Source organism: Rattus rattus, chromosome 8 (assembly GCF_011064425.1).
Source record: "Rattus rattus isolate New Zealand chromosome 8, Rrattus_CSIRO_v1, whole genome shotgun sequence".
NCBI classification, from domain to species: Eukaryota; Metazoa; Chordata; class Mammalia; order Rodentia; family Muridae; genus Rattus; species Rattus rattus.
In genome coordinates, this window is record NC_046161.1 from 57,576,553 (window position 1) to 57,592,946 (window position 16,394).

General features: G+C 42.9%; 1 protein-coding gene across 2 annotated transcripts in view; it reads right to left on the reverse strand.

The window, feature by feature from the left end:
• Positions 1-16,394, reverse strand: part of Map2k5 (mitogen-activated protein kinase kinase 5) — a 220,813-nt gene that overhangs the window by 123,043 nt on the left and 81,376 nt on the right. For both annotated transcript variants that reach the window (XM_032910909.1, XM_032910908.1), the window contains exons 10-12: positions 12,701-12,769; positions 12,528-12,609; positions 4,987-5,048 (exon numbers count right to left, since the gene is read on the reverse strand). In XM_032910909.1, the coding sequence (XP_032766800.1) occupies positions 4,987-5,048; positions 12,528-12,609; positions 12,701-12,769 (213 nt within the window). The remainder of the gene's footprint in view (positions 1-4,986; positions 5,049-12,527; positions 12,610-12,700; positions 12,770-16,394) is intronic.

Consider the following 16,394-nt stretch of genomic DNA (forward strand, 5'->3'; position numbering starts at 1 on the left):
AGCGGGACAAAGACTTCTTAAACAATCTTTCAGTATCTCTAAATCATTGTTTTAAAAGAATGATTTTGTTTTTATTTTATGAGTGTGTTTGCTGCATGAATGTTTGTGCACTGTGTGTGCTTACTGCTCATGGAGGCCAGAAGAGGGCGTGAGATCTCCTGAACTGAAGGTGCAGACAGTTGTGAGCTCTCATGTGGGAACTGTGAATTAAACCTGGGTCCTCTGCAAGAGCAGCAAGTGCTTTTAACTGCTGAGCCATCTGGAGATAGCCCCTGAGTAATTTTTTAAAGTCATGCTATTTATGATGAAAGAAAAATCTTTATTTTATTTTTTGGTAATGCTGGAGAATAAACTGAGGGCCTTCTGTGTGCTCAGGAGGAGCTGCACCAATCAACTCTATGTCTAGAACAAGACCATTAAAGAAACTGACTCATGAAAGGAATTGGGTAAAACAGAAATCACCCTTTCCAATAGCAGCAAGGAGAGCCTGACCAAGACGCCAAGCCTTGAGCGGCAAACTTAACTGATGTGAGGAAAAGAGAAGACGACACTGGACCAAATTAAAGATACATTTCAATCAGATGTGTCAAACTGTTCCCCAGAGGACTCTGCTCTAGGCTCTGTGGGAACTTTTGATATGAACTTCAAAACTTTCCTGTTAGGTTTAAAATAAAATAAAAATTAATAATAATTTTAAAGGGTTTGTAGTTACTGTAGAAGGCCTTCTTATTCCTTCTTTAGTAAACACACCGAGAAGCACAGGAGGCACATTTGCGGCTCAGAGCATGCGTGTGGAGGGAGCGCAGACAGCATCAGAGTGCAGTCCAGAGAGAAAATGGGTGAGAACACTCCACTGACTTCACCTGGATTTTCTCCTTTAACTGCCAGAGTTAGGAAAAATGGTTAAGTGAATAAGACCCTAACTATACAGGTTGTAATTACTACCATCTATGTGGAAAATTTAATCAGGAATTGTCATTAAGATCTTTTAATCTTGATGTGAGCATGTGGCTCACCGGTAAAGGGTTTGGTATGTGTAGGAGGCCCTAGGTTCAATCTCTAGTGCCACTAAACAAATAACAAAGTTTATACAAAAAGTGGCTATTAAATGAAAAGGATGTTTTTACTTATAGCACACGAATAGGAATGTATAATTTCAAGGCTGACTATTCATCATTGGATTTTAAGTAAATCAAGTGCTGTTACTGAAAACGTACTGAGAAGTATGAGAGAGCACCTACTGTTACAGACACCGTGGGTGAGCCAAGGCTACACGATGAGAAAAGCTTCCTGGATGGGAAGCAACCAGGCTTTGTGCATCATAAACAGGACGTGAGAGGAGGAAGGCTGGAGGCCCCGTGAGCAGAGTATGGTTGATAAAAACTGACTAACAGCAACTAAAAACCAGAAATAGAAAGTAAGAAACGCAATTTCCAAATATTGAAGATCTAGCTCTGAATGAGGCCAGGCCATTTAACTTCTCTGAGAGAACAGGAGGAACTCTGGGGGATCTGCTGAGAGAATAGGCAATTCCATTCCACACTTATCTATTCTAAGAAAACAGACACATTTTTATAGCAAGCAAGTTCTTCCAGAGTTTGGAATCACTGATATCATAAGACAGTATTGCAAATAATAAACCATGGGAAAAGGCATATCAAATCACGGATATTATACACATGTTCAAATGTTATACCATGTAAATAAATACGTAAGTTATGATAGTAAAATTAAAATATGTATTTAAAGTGAAAGTATAAATGATGGTAATTTTATCACTGGAAGTAAGACAAAGTATTTAAATGTTCATAAGTGAGCCATGAAAACAGTCTCTCTGAGTAGTGGGGGAGGCCATGATGGTCAGCAGGGAAACAGTGAGCTTTTGGGTTCTGAGGAGTGGGCTGCGACTTCCCGACTCAGGAGTTCAGTGAGTGCTCTAAGACCTCCCGGTTACAGACTGTGTGCTGCCAACATTAGCTCAGCAGCAAACGATCAGAAAACACATAAACAAGACACAACCGTACAGGCACAGACTGCAGAGCAGTGAAAGAAACACAGTACTGATTTTATGATATTTCATAAAATCATTTTGAACTATATGTCCCCCAACTTTGAAGACAAAAAGATTTCCCTTTAATGTGTATCAGCATTCGTGTGTAAAGGAGCAGGAAGCTGTCCACTAATTGAATAGCATTGGTATTCAGTGGGCGAGGCTGCACAAAAGCTCCAAAGAGCCTTGACACTAGCAGGATGTATATCTGCTGTCAATCACCACTCTTGACATGTCAAGTGCACGTCTTTCCATGGACAACGTCAATCAACATTAACATTAGCATTCAAAACACACACAGTGTGGCCCTGCTTCAGAAGTGAGAGGGCAAGAACTGCTGGGCAGCAGGAAGGGCATTCTCCTTTATAAGAAGCAGGGTAGAAATTCGCAGTTGGGAGGCTGAGATCAGGTAGTTTACATGGCTTTCTTCAAAGGAAAAACATTCTCTTTCCTACATAATATATATATATATATCCTACATGAGAAAATCTTAGCCGTATTTCACCAACACTGATAGGCTCATCCTGCGATGACCTTCAGCTCTGTGGACCGGCCTTGCATGCCAGATTACTAGAACCAGAGAAATTAAGTTCATTTTGAGGAAGAGATTCCTCAGAGAAACATGGGAAGGTCTTCAGTGACCACAGTGGCCCAGGCCGGGAGTCCTGGGGGACTGAAGTTGGGGAGTAGCTGAACCACCACAGGTAACAGCAAGCTCCTGCTTGAAAATGGGAACCTAAAGCAACTGTGTCTGTGCTTCTCCACTATTCGTTATTCTCTTGACTGTTCTTCCCCCTCTCCCTCTAGGTGTGTGTTTTCACCCAGTTTCCCCTTGAATTCTTCATTTCCCCACCTCATTTCTCAGAGAACAGAGCGCAGGAGCAGTGGGTCTGGAGACAGACTGTCCTGTATCTAACTGACTAGTTAGGACAGTGACTCAGGATGAGGTATTGGATGTTCTAACCCATTTTGCTTAGTACTGATGGGCCCAACAAACCTCCCCCACAGCTGCTGGAACCTTAGGTAGCATACTCGTACATGTGTAGACCACAGAGACTGGTGCACACAGACCCATTTGATTCTGTTGCTGGACTGGACAGAGCTGAGGCTATTTGCATGAGCCATCTTGGCCTGACTGAGAAAATCAAAGGAAAGAAACGGATGTCATCTTGGGACCAGTTCAGGAGAAGTAACCACGGAAACTGGGAACCAGAACAGGTTGTGTGTATGTGCATTTCACACTCAATGAGGGACCTACCACCCAACAGGGTCATAGCTGAATATGGACTGATAAGATCCTCTTGCTATGAGATGCTATCTCTGGACCAGTGTGCCGTTTATTAGCTACAGGAAGGATCATCCATGCTTGGAGCCCGTTCAGACCCCTCCTCCCCACACAGATACACACCACACTTGAGGTGCTGAACAAGCGTAGGACACTAACAGAGTTTGTGAAATCTGTCAGAAGAGCAAAATTGATGAAAGCATTTCTTCTATATGCACCACGGAAGCTGTCATCACTATGGCCTAGATCACAGGAAGGCCAAGGAATGGGCCTTGTTTTATAAGAGACTGCCCCTGATCCAAAACCAAATAAGGGGCACATTAACTTTTCTTGGACTAGCACTCATTTTAATGTTTCTCCCTAATACAGCGTTTTGAAAAATTTTCAACTACCCAAACATCATGTCCTGCATTCGAAGCTGGTTGCTTTCTGCTGACTCTGTTGAGTTACAACTTTCCCATCCCAGCTGATCAGAGCCCAGCGGCCTTGTTTCTGCTCTGCAGAGGAGGGAGGCAAGGCTGACGAGGCCGGGGAGAGCACGCATCTTTACTGAACAAGATGGACTCTAGTTCCCACTTGCAGTAGATGATGGGACACAGGACTTGCAGGCTCCCTGCGCTCCAGCTGCCTCTCCTCACCCTTTATCACACGTGTCATTGGACTCTAGAGCCAAGAACTGCCAAAAGCCACAACACGTTCATTCCCCTCTGAGATTAGAAGAGGAAAGGAAACATTTTTAGTTTCATCTAAATCACTGACTTAAGTACTCAGGTTTCATCCTGAAGAGCCCGCCTCCCCGTGTACATTAGAAGCTGCTTGCAGAGGCAGCATCAGAGAGGAGAACGCTCACCACCCTGGGCAGTTCACACCAATAATTAGAAAGAAAAAAAGGAAGCTGTGAATTACAATGAACTAAGCCTGAGTAAGTGTCCATGTTGGATTAAAGAATTCGAGTTGTCAGTTTGATGTATAATGAATGTGAAAATAAGCCATTTAATTAAATGGTACATGATATAATCACTTTGTTCTGCATTAAACCACTTAATTTAACAGAGTGCCTTACTTTAGCAATTGTTTACGATTACAGCACCCAGTGACTCTTCTTAGACACTGCTAGCTTATATTATTCCCAATCTCAAATCTGGAACTTACATAATAACGCAGTTTAGATGATATGATTTGCCTATTTATTAGTGAGTGTAGAAGACAGGAAAACTGTTTTTCATCACAAAGGGCACAAGATCTTAGATATAGTCTCCAAAAGATAAAATAAAAACCAAGAGCAGACGACTGCAAAACCATTTGAAAGCAAAGTAAGATTCTGTTCAGAGACTGTTTCACTAATTTAGATTCTTAAATTATTTTCAAATTCTATGCCTATAACCATTAAACGTCCCCTGAAACAGCTTTCTCTGTGAGGAAACAGAAACCTGAGCACCAAGGTCCCTACGCTCACAGAGCACTGACAAGTCAGAGGCACTCGGCTGGAACTTAGCCTATAAAAAAGAGGAAGGATCAGAAATGACGGGCAGTAAGGACTCAACAGCCAGCTGGGACTGAAAGGAAGACACATCTGAGGACACAGAAAGAGGCGTGACGGTGAGGATTAAATAACTGGAAATCTCTAAAGCTCAGGCCGATGTATACTTACTGCTACTGCAATTCTTCCGAGGACGTGCTCTGGAATTTTCCTATATACATCCAAAGACCCCCCTGTGGAGACAGAGACAGCGCGTCATATGAAGGAGACCACCAAACAGTGCACGGCACACGCTCGTGTAAGAATGTGATTTCCATTTGCTTACTGCATATAGAGAACAAAGGTTTAGTTCTACCTTTGTGAATGACATGGTTGTGTTTCAGGGAGAGCATGGCCAGCTCCTTCTGCTTTAAAACCCACAGTTATTAAAGACCGAAGGGGTTGGGGATTTAGCTCAGTGGTAGAGCGCTTGCCTAGGAAGCACAAGGCCCTGGGTTCGGTCCCCAGCTCCAGAAAAAAAAAAAATTAAAGACCGAAGGGAACTAGATAAGGGTAGACTAGAAACCTGCAGTCTTGGGTTCGGTCCCCAGCTCCGAAAAAAAAAAAAGAAAAAAGAAAAGAAACCTGCAGTCTATGAGGAGGCAAAGGCAAACATCCACAAAATGAACCCGGTGGCCACACGGGCAGTGCCTCCTGTACCACTTTCCCCACACGGAAACCTGGGCCCTGTTTGAGAATTTTCACACTTCTCAAAGAAATGTAGGTGGGCATGAATTTCAAACCACACACAAAGGCAGGAGCCGTGATGCTACATTTTCTGTATGAAGTTACTTTTGACTTTAGGTAACCTGGAATGTGACTAATCAACTCCTGGCTCCTTGATAACTGAGAAAACCCATGAGGTAAAAAAAAAAGAAAAGGACACGGCCCTGTGAAGCTCTATGCCCCCATGTAGGGTAAAGCCAGCGCGGGGAGATGGGAGAGAGTGGGTGTGTGGGTAGGGGAACACTCTCATAGAGGCAGGGGGAGGAGGGGAGAAGGGATAGGGGGACTCCAGAGGGGAAATCAAATCGGGAAAGGGGATAACATTTGAAATGTAAGTAAAGAAAATATCCAATAAAAAAAACAAAAAACAAAAAACAAAAAAAGGACAAAACATAATCTCTTCAAGTCCTCACTTGTTTTATTTAATTACATTTTATTTATTTATTGTATGTATGCACAGCATGTTTACACATCTTAGAGGTCAGAGGTCAGCCTCTGAGAGCTTGTTTTCTCCTTCCACAGTGTGTCCCTGGGGAGTGAGGCGCCTGGACCTGCAGAGCCATCTCACTGGTTCTTGACTTATTTCTTTACTAAACTGTGACTCTCCGTACTACACTACCTATTTGACAACTTCAGCTTTTATTAAATACCTCTGACATTTTCCAAACCTGAGAAGCCGTTAGACCTGTTCGCTCTGTAGTTAGTCTTCCATGAGCATTTAAGATAAGTGTTGATACACGGCAGAGACCCTCAGAATCAGGAGACCTGCTCTGTGGTATTCAGCCAGTCTGGATATTCTGATTGTTTGTATGCTTTTTATTTTGAGACAGATTTCTCTGTGTAGCTCAGGCAGGTCTGGATCTCACTCTGTAGACCAGGCTGGCCTCACACGCACAGATCCACCAGCTCCCGCCTTCTGGTGCTGAGGTTAAAGGTGTGCGCCACCATGCCTAGCTAGTCATTCTTAGGCTAAAATTGGCAGGGTATTTGGGTTTAGTTCTTGCCCAGTTTCTCTATCATTTCTATCCTATAAATGTAGCCAAAAAGAGTAATTCTCAGACGTATCAAAACAAACATTAGTGCTAGACAGAACAGTAGTCTTGCTGACTATGATGCTTTGAAGCAGTGTCCAAGAAAGAACTTCAAACCAACTGCAGACACACCACCATCATGGTGAGCTCTCACGGCTGCTGCTTCGAGAGCCCAGCTCACTGCAAAGTACAAACTCAGGACTTCATGTTAATGGCCAGCATTGGTTAAGTGTTGCAAGAATGTCAAAAATATACTTATATAGCAGGAAGGGAACGAGAGCACTTTGCTAACAAAAGGAGAACTAAGTTAACACATATCCCCCTTAAGAGACAAACTGGGGAGTAGGTTTTCACAATTATGAAGAAGGCACCCAGGATATTTGGTAAGTAACTTTTGTTTTTCTATTTAGGCTAAAATCTGTATTTATGATATGACTACTGATGGTTTTAAAAATGCCTAATAAGGCTTGAAGATGAGCCATGTCACTCTTCTGAAAAGCAGTTAGGAATGTGCTCTGTGCACATAAACTATTATGGCATACCATGTCCCCTAAGCTACTGTCTTGTTAAAATGGCACACGTATCATGGAGCTACGGCCTCCTCTCTATCCTGATGAAAGTAGGTACTGGGTAACGAACACTTATTTGGTAACTTCTGCTTGCAGCTCCAGACCCTGAGTACAGGCTGAGAGTAGCCAGGGCATAATTAATTTTGTGCTGTGGACCTTGTGGAAAGACAACACAAACTATTCATGCAATGAGCAGAAACATCCTTATTTACCAAGCTTTTTTATTATAGATGCAGTAAAAGTGGAGGGGTGGCAGAAGAACAGTTGCGTCCCCTGACTTTCCAGGTCAGTCAATCGGTAGCTGCACAGATGAGCAAGTTCAAGATGAAAAAGCTTGGCACATGGCCTCAGGAAAACTGACACAGCAGCTTACCAGAACAGTTCCGCAGAAAGCCAGTGACCTCAACACTCGGAGGAACAAGCCCACCCACGGGCACCCGCAAGAAGTCTAAGTGGGGACTTAGTTCTACGTGGCTATAGGACAGGCTCTAAGCACCTAAGTGGACAGTGGTTTTACCAAGCTACACTGAAGGCCAAAGGTGGCCTGACAACCGTCATCAACTAAATAAGGAGGTAGTTCACTGGTGCTTGCCACCTCAGTCCCCAGCTGCCCACATGCACAGATCTTTATGGAGTTGGCTCTGGCTCTGTGCCATCAGATCCACCTCATCCTTCCCATGCTCATGGAGATGAATTTGGAGGTGAAAAAATGATACTACAGATCACTTGGTCAGGAGAGCTTGTGAGCTCGCTCACACTTGGCAGGCCAAAGTCAGCGTTTAGGTTAGTTTCCACTTGGTTTCAGTGCTATTGCTATTCTACACACCTCTTCAAAAAGGCAACTCTTTGGTTTAGTGCAGCATAAACATTCGTGAGGAATCCACAGGCCTTACCTGACCTTATTTGAAACAGTCCCATAAATGCAAATGTGACAACCATGGTCATGTGACTATGAGAGCTGACCGGAGCCTCTGAACACTTCCAGACAAACTTCCCTCTCTCTCTCCATCACACAGCAGTGCAATGCAATGTGAACTCTATGTGGGTCTCACCTCTGCAATGGATGATGCACATTGACTGTTCAATGTTGCCTGAGATTTGTCATTCAAGACCATTTCTTGGCTGGACTGGTAATCAATCTAGGACCTCAGACAGGTGAGGCAGAGGCTGCTCACCAAGCTCCAGCTCCAGGCCTTGCTTTGGGCGCTCATCTGTGCTCCAGCTTCTAACATTTCGCTCCCAGGGGCACTCCTTTGTTTTCCCTGGCCACTTATCCCCTCCCTCCCTCATGACCAGTCACTGCACTGCATCAGTGCATGCCACCACGCAATGGTAGGCCAGAGGAAGACTGCTTGTCGAGCAGCAGCTGATGCCCTGCACTGCAGAGCCACATGTTTCTGCTGACGGATTAGGGTAGCCATCTTCACTTAGGCAAACCTACACTCTGTGTTACCGTGTTACAAGATCTCTATGGTAAGAGCTGCCTTTGTACATACGATAAATATAACTATGTCGTGAGGGGCAAGCAGCAACAATACATGATGATAATCTTCACATTTGCCTTAAATGATCATTATTAATGTTAACAACACGAGCAGAAACTCTAATACAAGGTCCCTTTAACTTTCTGGTAGCTGAAAATATAAAAATCCTTTTCTTCTTTTGCAACATGGGCTCTTTGGGGGTAAATAACTAATCCCTGTGGTGATAATCCAAACATGTTGGTATTCTGAGATCTTCTATCTGGATATTTCTGAGTAGATTTTGCTTTTACTGAGTATGAGGGTAGATCACATTCTTTTCCCTAAAAACCTTTTCCAATGCCTTCCTAATAAATTTAGTCTCAAACTTAAACTTCTTGCTAGAGCCTCTAAGGTGTGTGCTTTTGGCTTGGTTCTATGCTCCGATCATTCAAGTCTCCTAGGCAGCCTCTAGTCCTTTCGACTTCAATCTTGGGTCACTGTGGTGGTCTAGTGCTCATCTGGGAGCACTTCTACATGCTAATACATGTAGCTTTCCCTGTCTGTAAGATCATCCCAGTAGTCCTCCTTGACTAGCTCATTAAGGTCTCTGCTCATTGCCACTCCATCTCTGGTGCCATGACCAGTGCCTGCTCTATTAGCTAACCTGTCCTGCTTTATTTTCTCACCCGTCTAATCCTCCAAAGGATGTACTATGCATCTCTAGAATACACCCCATGAAGACAAGGGTTACTCTACAACAAATACCCTGAGAAGACAAGGGTTATTCTAGAACACATGCCATTCGAGGAAAAGGGTTACTCTAGAATATGTACCCCATGAGGACAAGGGTTTTTCTAGAACATGTACCTTGTGAGGACAAGGGTACTCTAGAGCATGTGCCCCAGGAGGACAAGGGTTATTCTAGAACATGTATTCTGTGAGGACAAGGGCTAAGTCTTGGCCACTGTGGTGCTCCCAGGTTTAGAGCAGTATCTGAAAGAAAGTGCTCAGTAAATGTTACAAATGAATCATAGTATGAAATAAAAATAACCTAATCAGAGAGGAAGTTGTCAAGAAATTAGACTGCACAGGAGAAGGGGATAGAAGCTGGAGGGCAATGCAGACTCCTAAGTACTTTGCTGATTGTGTGTACTTTGCTGTATATGAAGAACAGACTGTGCACTAACCTCCAAGTCGCCATGTCTATATAACTAAGATAAACCATGTTTAAAGACCTAAAAGGAGGTATAAAGCTAGCCCTTTCCCTGAAACATAGGCTATTAATAGTTAGAAATTACATGGAACAAAACAGGAACTTCTGAGGTCAAATGTACTGTAACTGCAAAGTCACAGGGCCAATAGCGTAAGAAGGCAGAAGAGTGATGCTATAAAGGGCAAGCCCCTCTATTCGCTGAGCCATCTTAGTCACTTGGGAGCAATGCTGCCGTGAGCACTGCAGCAGGCGACTGTGTACTGGTGTACGTGCTAGCCAGTTGTCTTGGATGTCTGTAGTAGTGAACTCGCTAGGTCCTGAGGAAACTGAAGAAGTGTCAAGCTGTTCTAATCTAGTTTACACTATTTCAGATTCACACCAACAATGTCTGAGGATTCTAACTTCTCTGTGCCTTTGACTACACTTATGTGGTTGATTTTGTTTTGTGTATACGTGGTCTCAGGTATGAATATGTTCATGGTTTTGACTTAGGTTTCCTTGACAACCACTGACGTTAAGTATTTTTCATGTGGCTGTTGACCATTGTATGTCTTCCTTTGAGAAATACAAAACTAAATCTATTGTCTGTTTTTCACTTTTTAAAATTTATTTCTTTATTTTATGTATGTGAGTATACTGTCGCTGTCTTCAGACAACAGAAGAGGGCATCAGATCCCATTACAGATGGTTGTGAGCCACCATGTGGTTGCTGGGAATTGAACTCAGGACCTCTGGAAGAGCAGTCTTTTAACCACTAAGCCATCTCTCCAGCTCCTACTGTCTGTTTTTCAAATGAGTGACTAGTATTTTCATTGTTGAGTTGCAATATTTCTTTAGTATTTACAGTAACTGCAAATGATTTGAACACTGACAGACTAGAACAGTTTGACACTTTCTCAAAACTTAAGAGTTGCCACAGGATCTGACCACTTCACTGCCATCAAACCCAGTCACCTGAATTTGATCCCTGGGACCACACGGTGGAAGAAGAGAGTCAGCTCCTAAAAGCTGTCCTTTGACCTTCACACCTGCATGTGCATGCATTCATATACACAGACATGATAAAAATAAACATATTTAATACTTTTAAAAGAAAGAAGTGGAAATTTCCCATGACCATCAACTGAGGAAAAACAAGCAACTGTCATACAGCCACTTGATAAACTACTGCTGGTGATGTACAAGGGAGGGGGTGCTACTGCTGCAGCTACGGGTGAACTTGAAGGCTGACTTGAGCATGAGCCACCAGGCACAAAGGCTGCTGGCTACAGGACTCCACTGGGGTGCAACGTGCAGTATTCAATGGGCACATCCATAGGGGCAGGAAGGAGACCAGTGACTGACAGCAGGTAGAGGGAGGGAGATGAGCAAGTCACTTAATGTGATTAGGGATTTCTCTTTAGAAATGTTTTGAAATGAGACAACAATGATAAGTTGTATGCTTCAAAAGGATGAATTTTATAGTATCTTAATTCTACCTTAATAAAAAGTATTTTAATGTAACTGAAAAATTATATAGCTCTCAAATGATGAATGTTCACAAGAGTGAGCTGTACTGGAATTACAAACTCATGCTTTATAATCGGTGTCCACTACACTCCCTCATGGTTATCAGGGGTATGTGTTTGTGTGTGTGTACTTGTGTATGTTTATGATGTGTGTGTATACTGTGCATATTTGTATGTCTGCAGTCTGTATATATTTACCTAAAGAAGTTGAAAGGTGTGCCTATGTATGGGGAGGGTATATGTGTGTAGTATGTGTGATATGTGTGTATGTGGGGGTGCATGGTGTATATACTTAAAGAGGTAAAAAGGTGTATGCATTTGTGTATGTATATGTAGTGTGTATATGTGTGGTGTGTGTGTATATATGTATATTTCTGGTATGTGTGGTGCATGCATGTGGTATGTATGTATGTATGTATGTATGTAGTACGCATATGGTATATGCAGTATATCTGTGTTGTATGTGCATGTACCTAAGAGAGTATAAAGGCACATATGGTGCATTTTAATGGAGGCTAGATACTGAAAACTGACCTTGTAAAAGGTGAAAATTTGTCTAGATAAAATAGATAGTCAAGAATAATGACAACATTTCAGTGACAGAATTTTGAGAACTCTCTATCCTGTCACAATATTCAGATCAAGGGAGAGCTGCTGAGAGCCATGAATGAAAAGCCGGGGAGGACAGGCCTGACAACCAAAGAGAGCCAAACGCATCTCAGCTAAACAGCTGTGCTGAAAACAATTTCTTGTCTAACAATTAAGAACCTATTTCTTTTTGAAAGACACAGGACATTGGGTTAATAGATTTCTTTAGAAGAAAATCTGTTTTGGTGACTGAAACATTAAAAGAACAGAACATCTGTTTCCAGCAAAGGCAGACTGCACAGAGGCAGCAAGTACCTCGTGTCGACTGGACCTGTGTGTCGTCTGTCCTATTTAAATCTTTAGTAAAAGAAAATTAACTTGCATTCTTGAAATTACAGCCAAGCTACAGATATTCAACATCAGAAACCTTAACAGGCAGAGACCTGCTGGTGTAAAGAAGGCAGTCACTAACACATGTCAGTCATCCTCATGTCTACTTGACATCTGTATCAAAGCAACGCTAAGTTAATCGATTCCAAAATCATTTTTAATGTAGTTTAAAGGGAATAACTCACCATCCATGAATTCTGTACAAATTGAAATCCTGTTTTCTACAAAAAATGCCCCGTAAAATCCTATGATATACGATGAGTCACACTGTAACAAAAATGAGACAAAAGCAGTTTAACAGCCAGACGCTAACACCGTGTGCACGTGTACAGATAACAGCGACCAAGAAAAACATTACCTTATAAAGAATTTCCAACTCAGACATGATCTGCTTCTGAAGCTCCAGTGTGATGTCTAACAGAATAACCTAAAGAGACACACAGCAGCATCAGCATATTTGTCTGCCTTTAAGGTACATAGCACGTGAAACGTAAGAACTAAAGAAATATGGTTTCTTTATGCAGCATCCCCATAACCCCCAGCGCCAAAACAAGCTGTCTCTGTAGCTAAGCCTCTGTGCTGGAGGAGGCGGTACAGAGGTGATTGATGGGACCCTGGAAGGAGCCAGGTCTCAGAGGTCAGCATTAATGGCTTTAAAAGTCAGTTAAGTTATAACACTCAATTTATGTGCCCTATTTGAGCCACACCGGCTATTTTCAGAAGAAGATCATTAAAAGAGAAGAGCCCTGTGAGCAGGCTCAGAGATAAGCAGAGGGGATGGTAAATAAAAGAACATTTTAAAATGGGATTTTCAGAAATAAAAGAAATGGGAGTTTGAAAACCCTGTCACCTTATTTCCTCCCATGTGGGTAATGTTTCTTTATAAATGCTGACAGACTTAGAGCAGGAAAGGTCTTCACCCACCTGACTCCCACGCTTCGCCAGGACCTCCTGACGTGTTGTGGTTTTCCTTAAGTATCTGCCACCAAGGTGGATTTTATCACACAGAAATGTCCAAGTGTATGAACCTAATGTCCCTGTCCAGGCCATGCTCTAGTTTAATGCAAAGACTTTCCTCTTCCCTTAGACACAGAAATGTCCAAGTGTGTGAACCCAATGTTCCTGCCTAGGACATGCTCTAGTTTAATGCAAAGACTTTCTCTTCCCTCAGGCAGGTGTGCGCCCTGAGGACTGAACTAAACCGCCTCACGAATGCTGGCCAACCATTCTACCAGTCACAACCCCAGCTCAACACTACGCACTTCAGTGAAGCCAAGTTTTAAAAAACCTTTTAAAAAATATTTTCAAAAGACAGTAAGGACATAAAATAGGTGGAGAAAAATTCTTAAGAACTGTGGCAGAGTTTGATTTTAAACACTTCTGGGTAAACCCTTAACCTTCAGGATTGCTGCAACAGCGTCAGTCTACACAATTACAGCACTAAATTACACTTTGTATCTCAAATGAAGACTATGTATCATTATACTGAATAAAGCAAAAATAGGAATGATGTGAACCACAAGGAAAGAAAATGACTATTCTAATATTCATATTTCTAACGTTGGCATTCATTTAAGTAAGAAGTGGGAATGGGGTTGCATATGGTTAGCCAATACTTTGGAATTAATGGCAGTCTCCTGAGACCTTATCTTTCCCTTGAACAAGAACCTCGCTTGAGTTCCCATCATGTGGAGTAAGCTGTAACTCCGGAGCGCCGGCTAACCCCTCCTCTCACTCTTCCTACACAGCTTCCTTCCTGCCCACCCATGCTGCCTTGTGAGTGTTTCCTCTTTCCACTCCACAGTCACTGAATACGAAAGAGAGTTTGACCTTTTAGACCCAGTTTGAAAGCCTCATGACCTCAGACACCTACCTTAAAACCCTTCATCAGAATTCATCTCTGGCTTGACCCTTATTCATCTTTACCACAACTGGCTTTAATGCCCCGGCATCTCCTAAAAGCCTTCAGAGAGCTGAGGGCTATAAGGGCAAGGGCAAGGCAGGGTCTGAGTACGCATTACTCCTCAGCATCGAGGACAAGGCCTCTCGGCAGCGCCCAGTCCGAGCTGGACCTTAATTAAAGTGTTCCTTACGAGCAGAACCCCAGATGTGCTGTTATCAGACAGGGAGATGGATTGTATGATGTCTGCCATTGAATCAAGAACCAAAGACGCAAACACACGACAAAACAAAGTGCCACACGGACCGAAACCCGACTGGGACTGCTAAATTCATGAAGCTCACCCGCTGGTCTCTGATTGGTTTGGAGCTCTCTTGAGACTTGCTATAGTCCAGAGAATGGGGAGTCCATAACCCCCCAAAAAGCAAATCAGGCCATTTCTGTGAATTTCAGGGAGGAAGGCCACTCCATGCTGCCACAGTGCATGTGCATGAGCTCTGTTTTCTGGAAGCGTGGCATTTCCTGAAAGGTAAACACCTTTCCCCCGGGCAGTCTTGCCAGTGAACTTTAAAACTGCTAAAAATAAACCAGACCATTCTTCCTCTGAAGGCTAGGGAGAAAATTACAGTGAATGTGGATTTTTCCCTTTGAAGTTCAAGCACAGTGTGGATGGCCTGAACCTTCTCTCCTCAGGCTGAGCCAAGTGCTTCAGAGAGAAGAGAAGGAGCTGGGTGTCCCTGCCTGCCCACTGTTCTCCCTCCGCTACACCTCCAGGACAGGACGCGCAGGATGCGCTGTCAAGTTAAATACAAGCAGTCAAGTGACTGAATTATAATTTACTCTGTGCTCAGTTTAAATTAGTGTGAGACTATTAAAATATACAGTATAAATACGGCAATTCATCACGAGCTGTCATGGATGACTTCATTTATTTGCTGGAGTGGCATGCGCTCTACTAAAGGCAAAGAGAACAAAATCACAGGTCAAATTAAGCCGCTATTCTGTTTTAATTCACTTATTTAATCTGTGGCGACATAATTGTCTTTTACAGTATGTACAACTCAGAAAGGAAACTTGGGAGGATTACAGTCAGGATACAAATGATTAATCAAATGGTCCATTTAAATGCTGCTTTAGAAGCTGCAGAAACCCAAAGCACTCGGGAATGATCGTCAACGCCTGCCACATATACCGCTAAGACACCCTGGTAGATGTACTCTTTTCCCAATCAGAAAATAATCCTGGGGGGCCAGTAAATTCCCCGAGCATTACTGTAGGAAAGATTTTTACGGAAGGCACTAATGGTGGAGAGGTTCTGCTTCTAGACGGCTAACAGGGCTGGTGTTTGCTTTCTGCTCTACTTACTTGCAATGGTCTGGCTACCTACACCAAACAAACAAAAGCCGGTAAATACGAGCCAGCAAGTGCGCAGGTGATGATCAGACAGTCATTTCTGACATGTGGTTAGCGTAATTGTCTAAATGTGCTGTGTGACACAAAGAAATTTCTAGATTGTATGCTATAGAGACATTTCTATTTTTCTTAAAATTGTCTTCCTTTTAAAAACAAAAACCTGTTAAGTTCTCTTATCGCATCTCAAATCTGAGAAAGGACGAGCTGCAATATGCTGCTGTTTGTGAAAAGGAGGATTCAGTCAGGAATGTCTAAAAGTTGGAAAAGCTCTGAGTAGGACTCTCACTGAACTGGTCCGAGGACAGTCACGGTGTGGTCCAACTGACCACTGACTTTGGGATGAAAACCCCCATGGTTCTAGGCTGGCAGCAGAGCCCTGCAGGGGAATCTGCTCAGACAAGGACTGTGATTTGCTACTCTGCACAGTCCCCCTTGTGACACCAGGCAACTGGGGTCACTGAGAGGTTCAAGTGACATGCTTCAAGTCACACAAAGCCAGGAGAGGGTCAGGAAAAGATCAAATGCACTTCTAAGTCTTAACCTTCCATTTTACCCTTTAATATAACAAAGGCAGCAAAGAAATATTCTGGGGGCAAGTAATGGTCCATACAAAGGCCATCAGGGGGATTTTGTATGTTGCTGAACCTATTTTCAGAATGTTACTTCAAAAGATAAATGAATGAATTAAACAACAACAAAACTGTATTCAATCAGTAAATTATGTGTTAAGACACTGCAT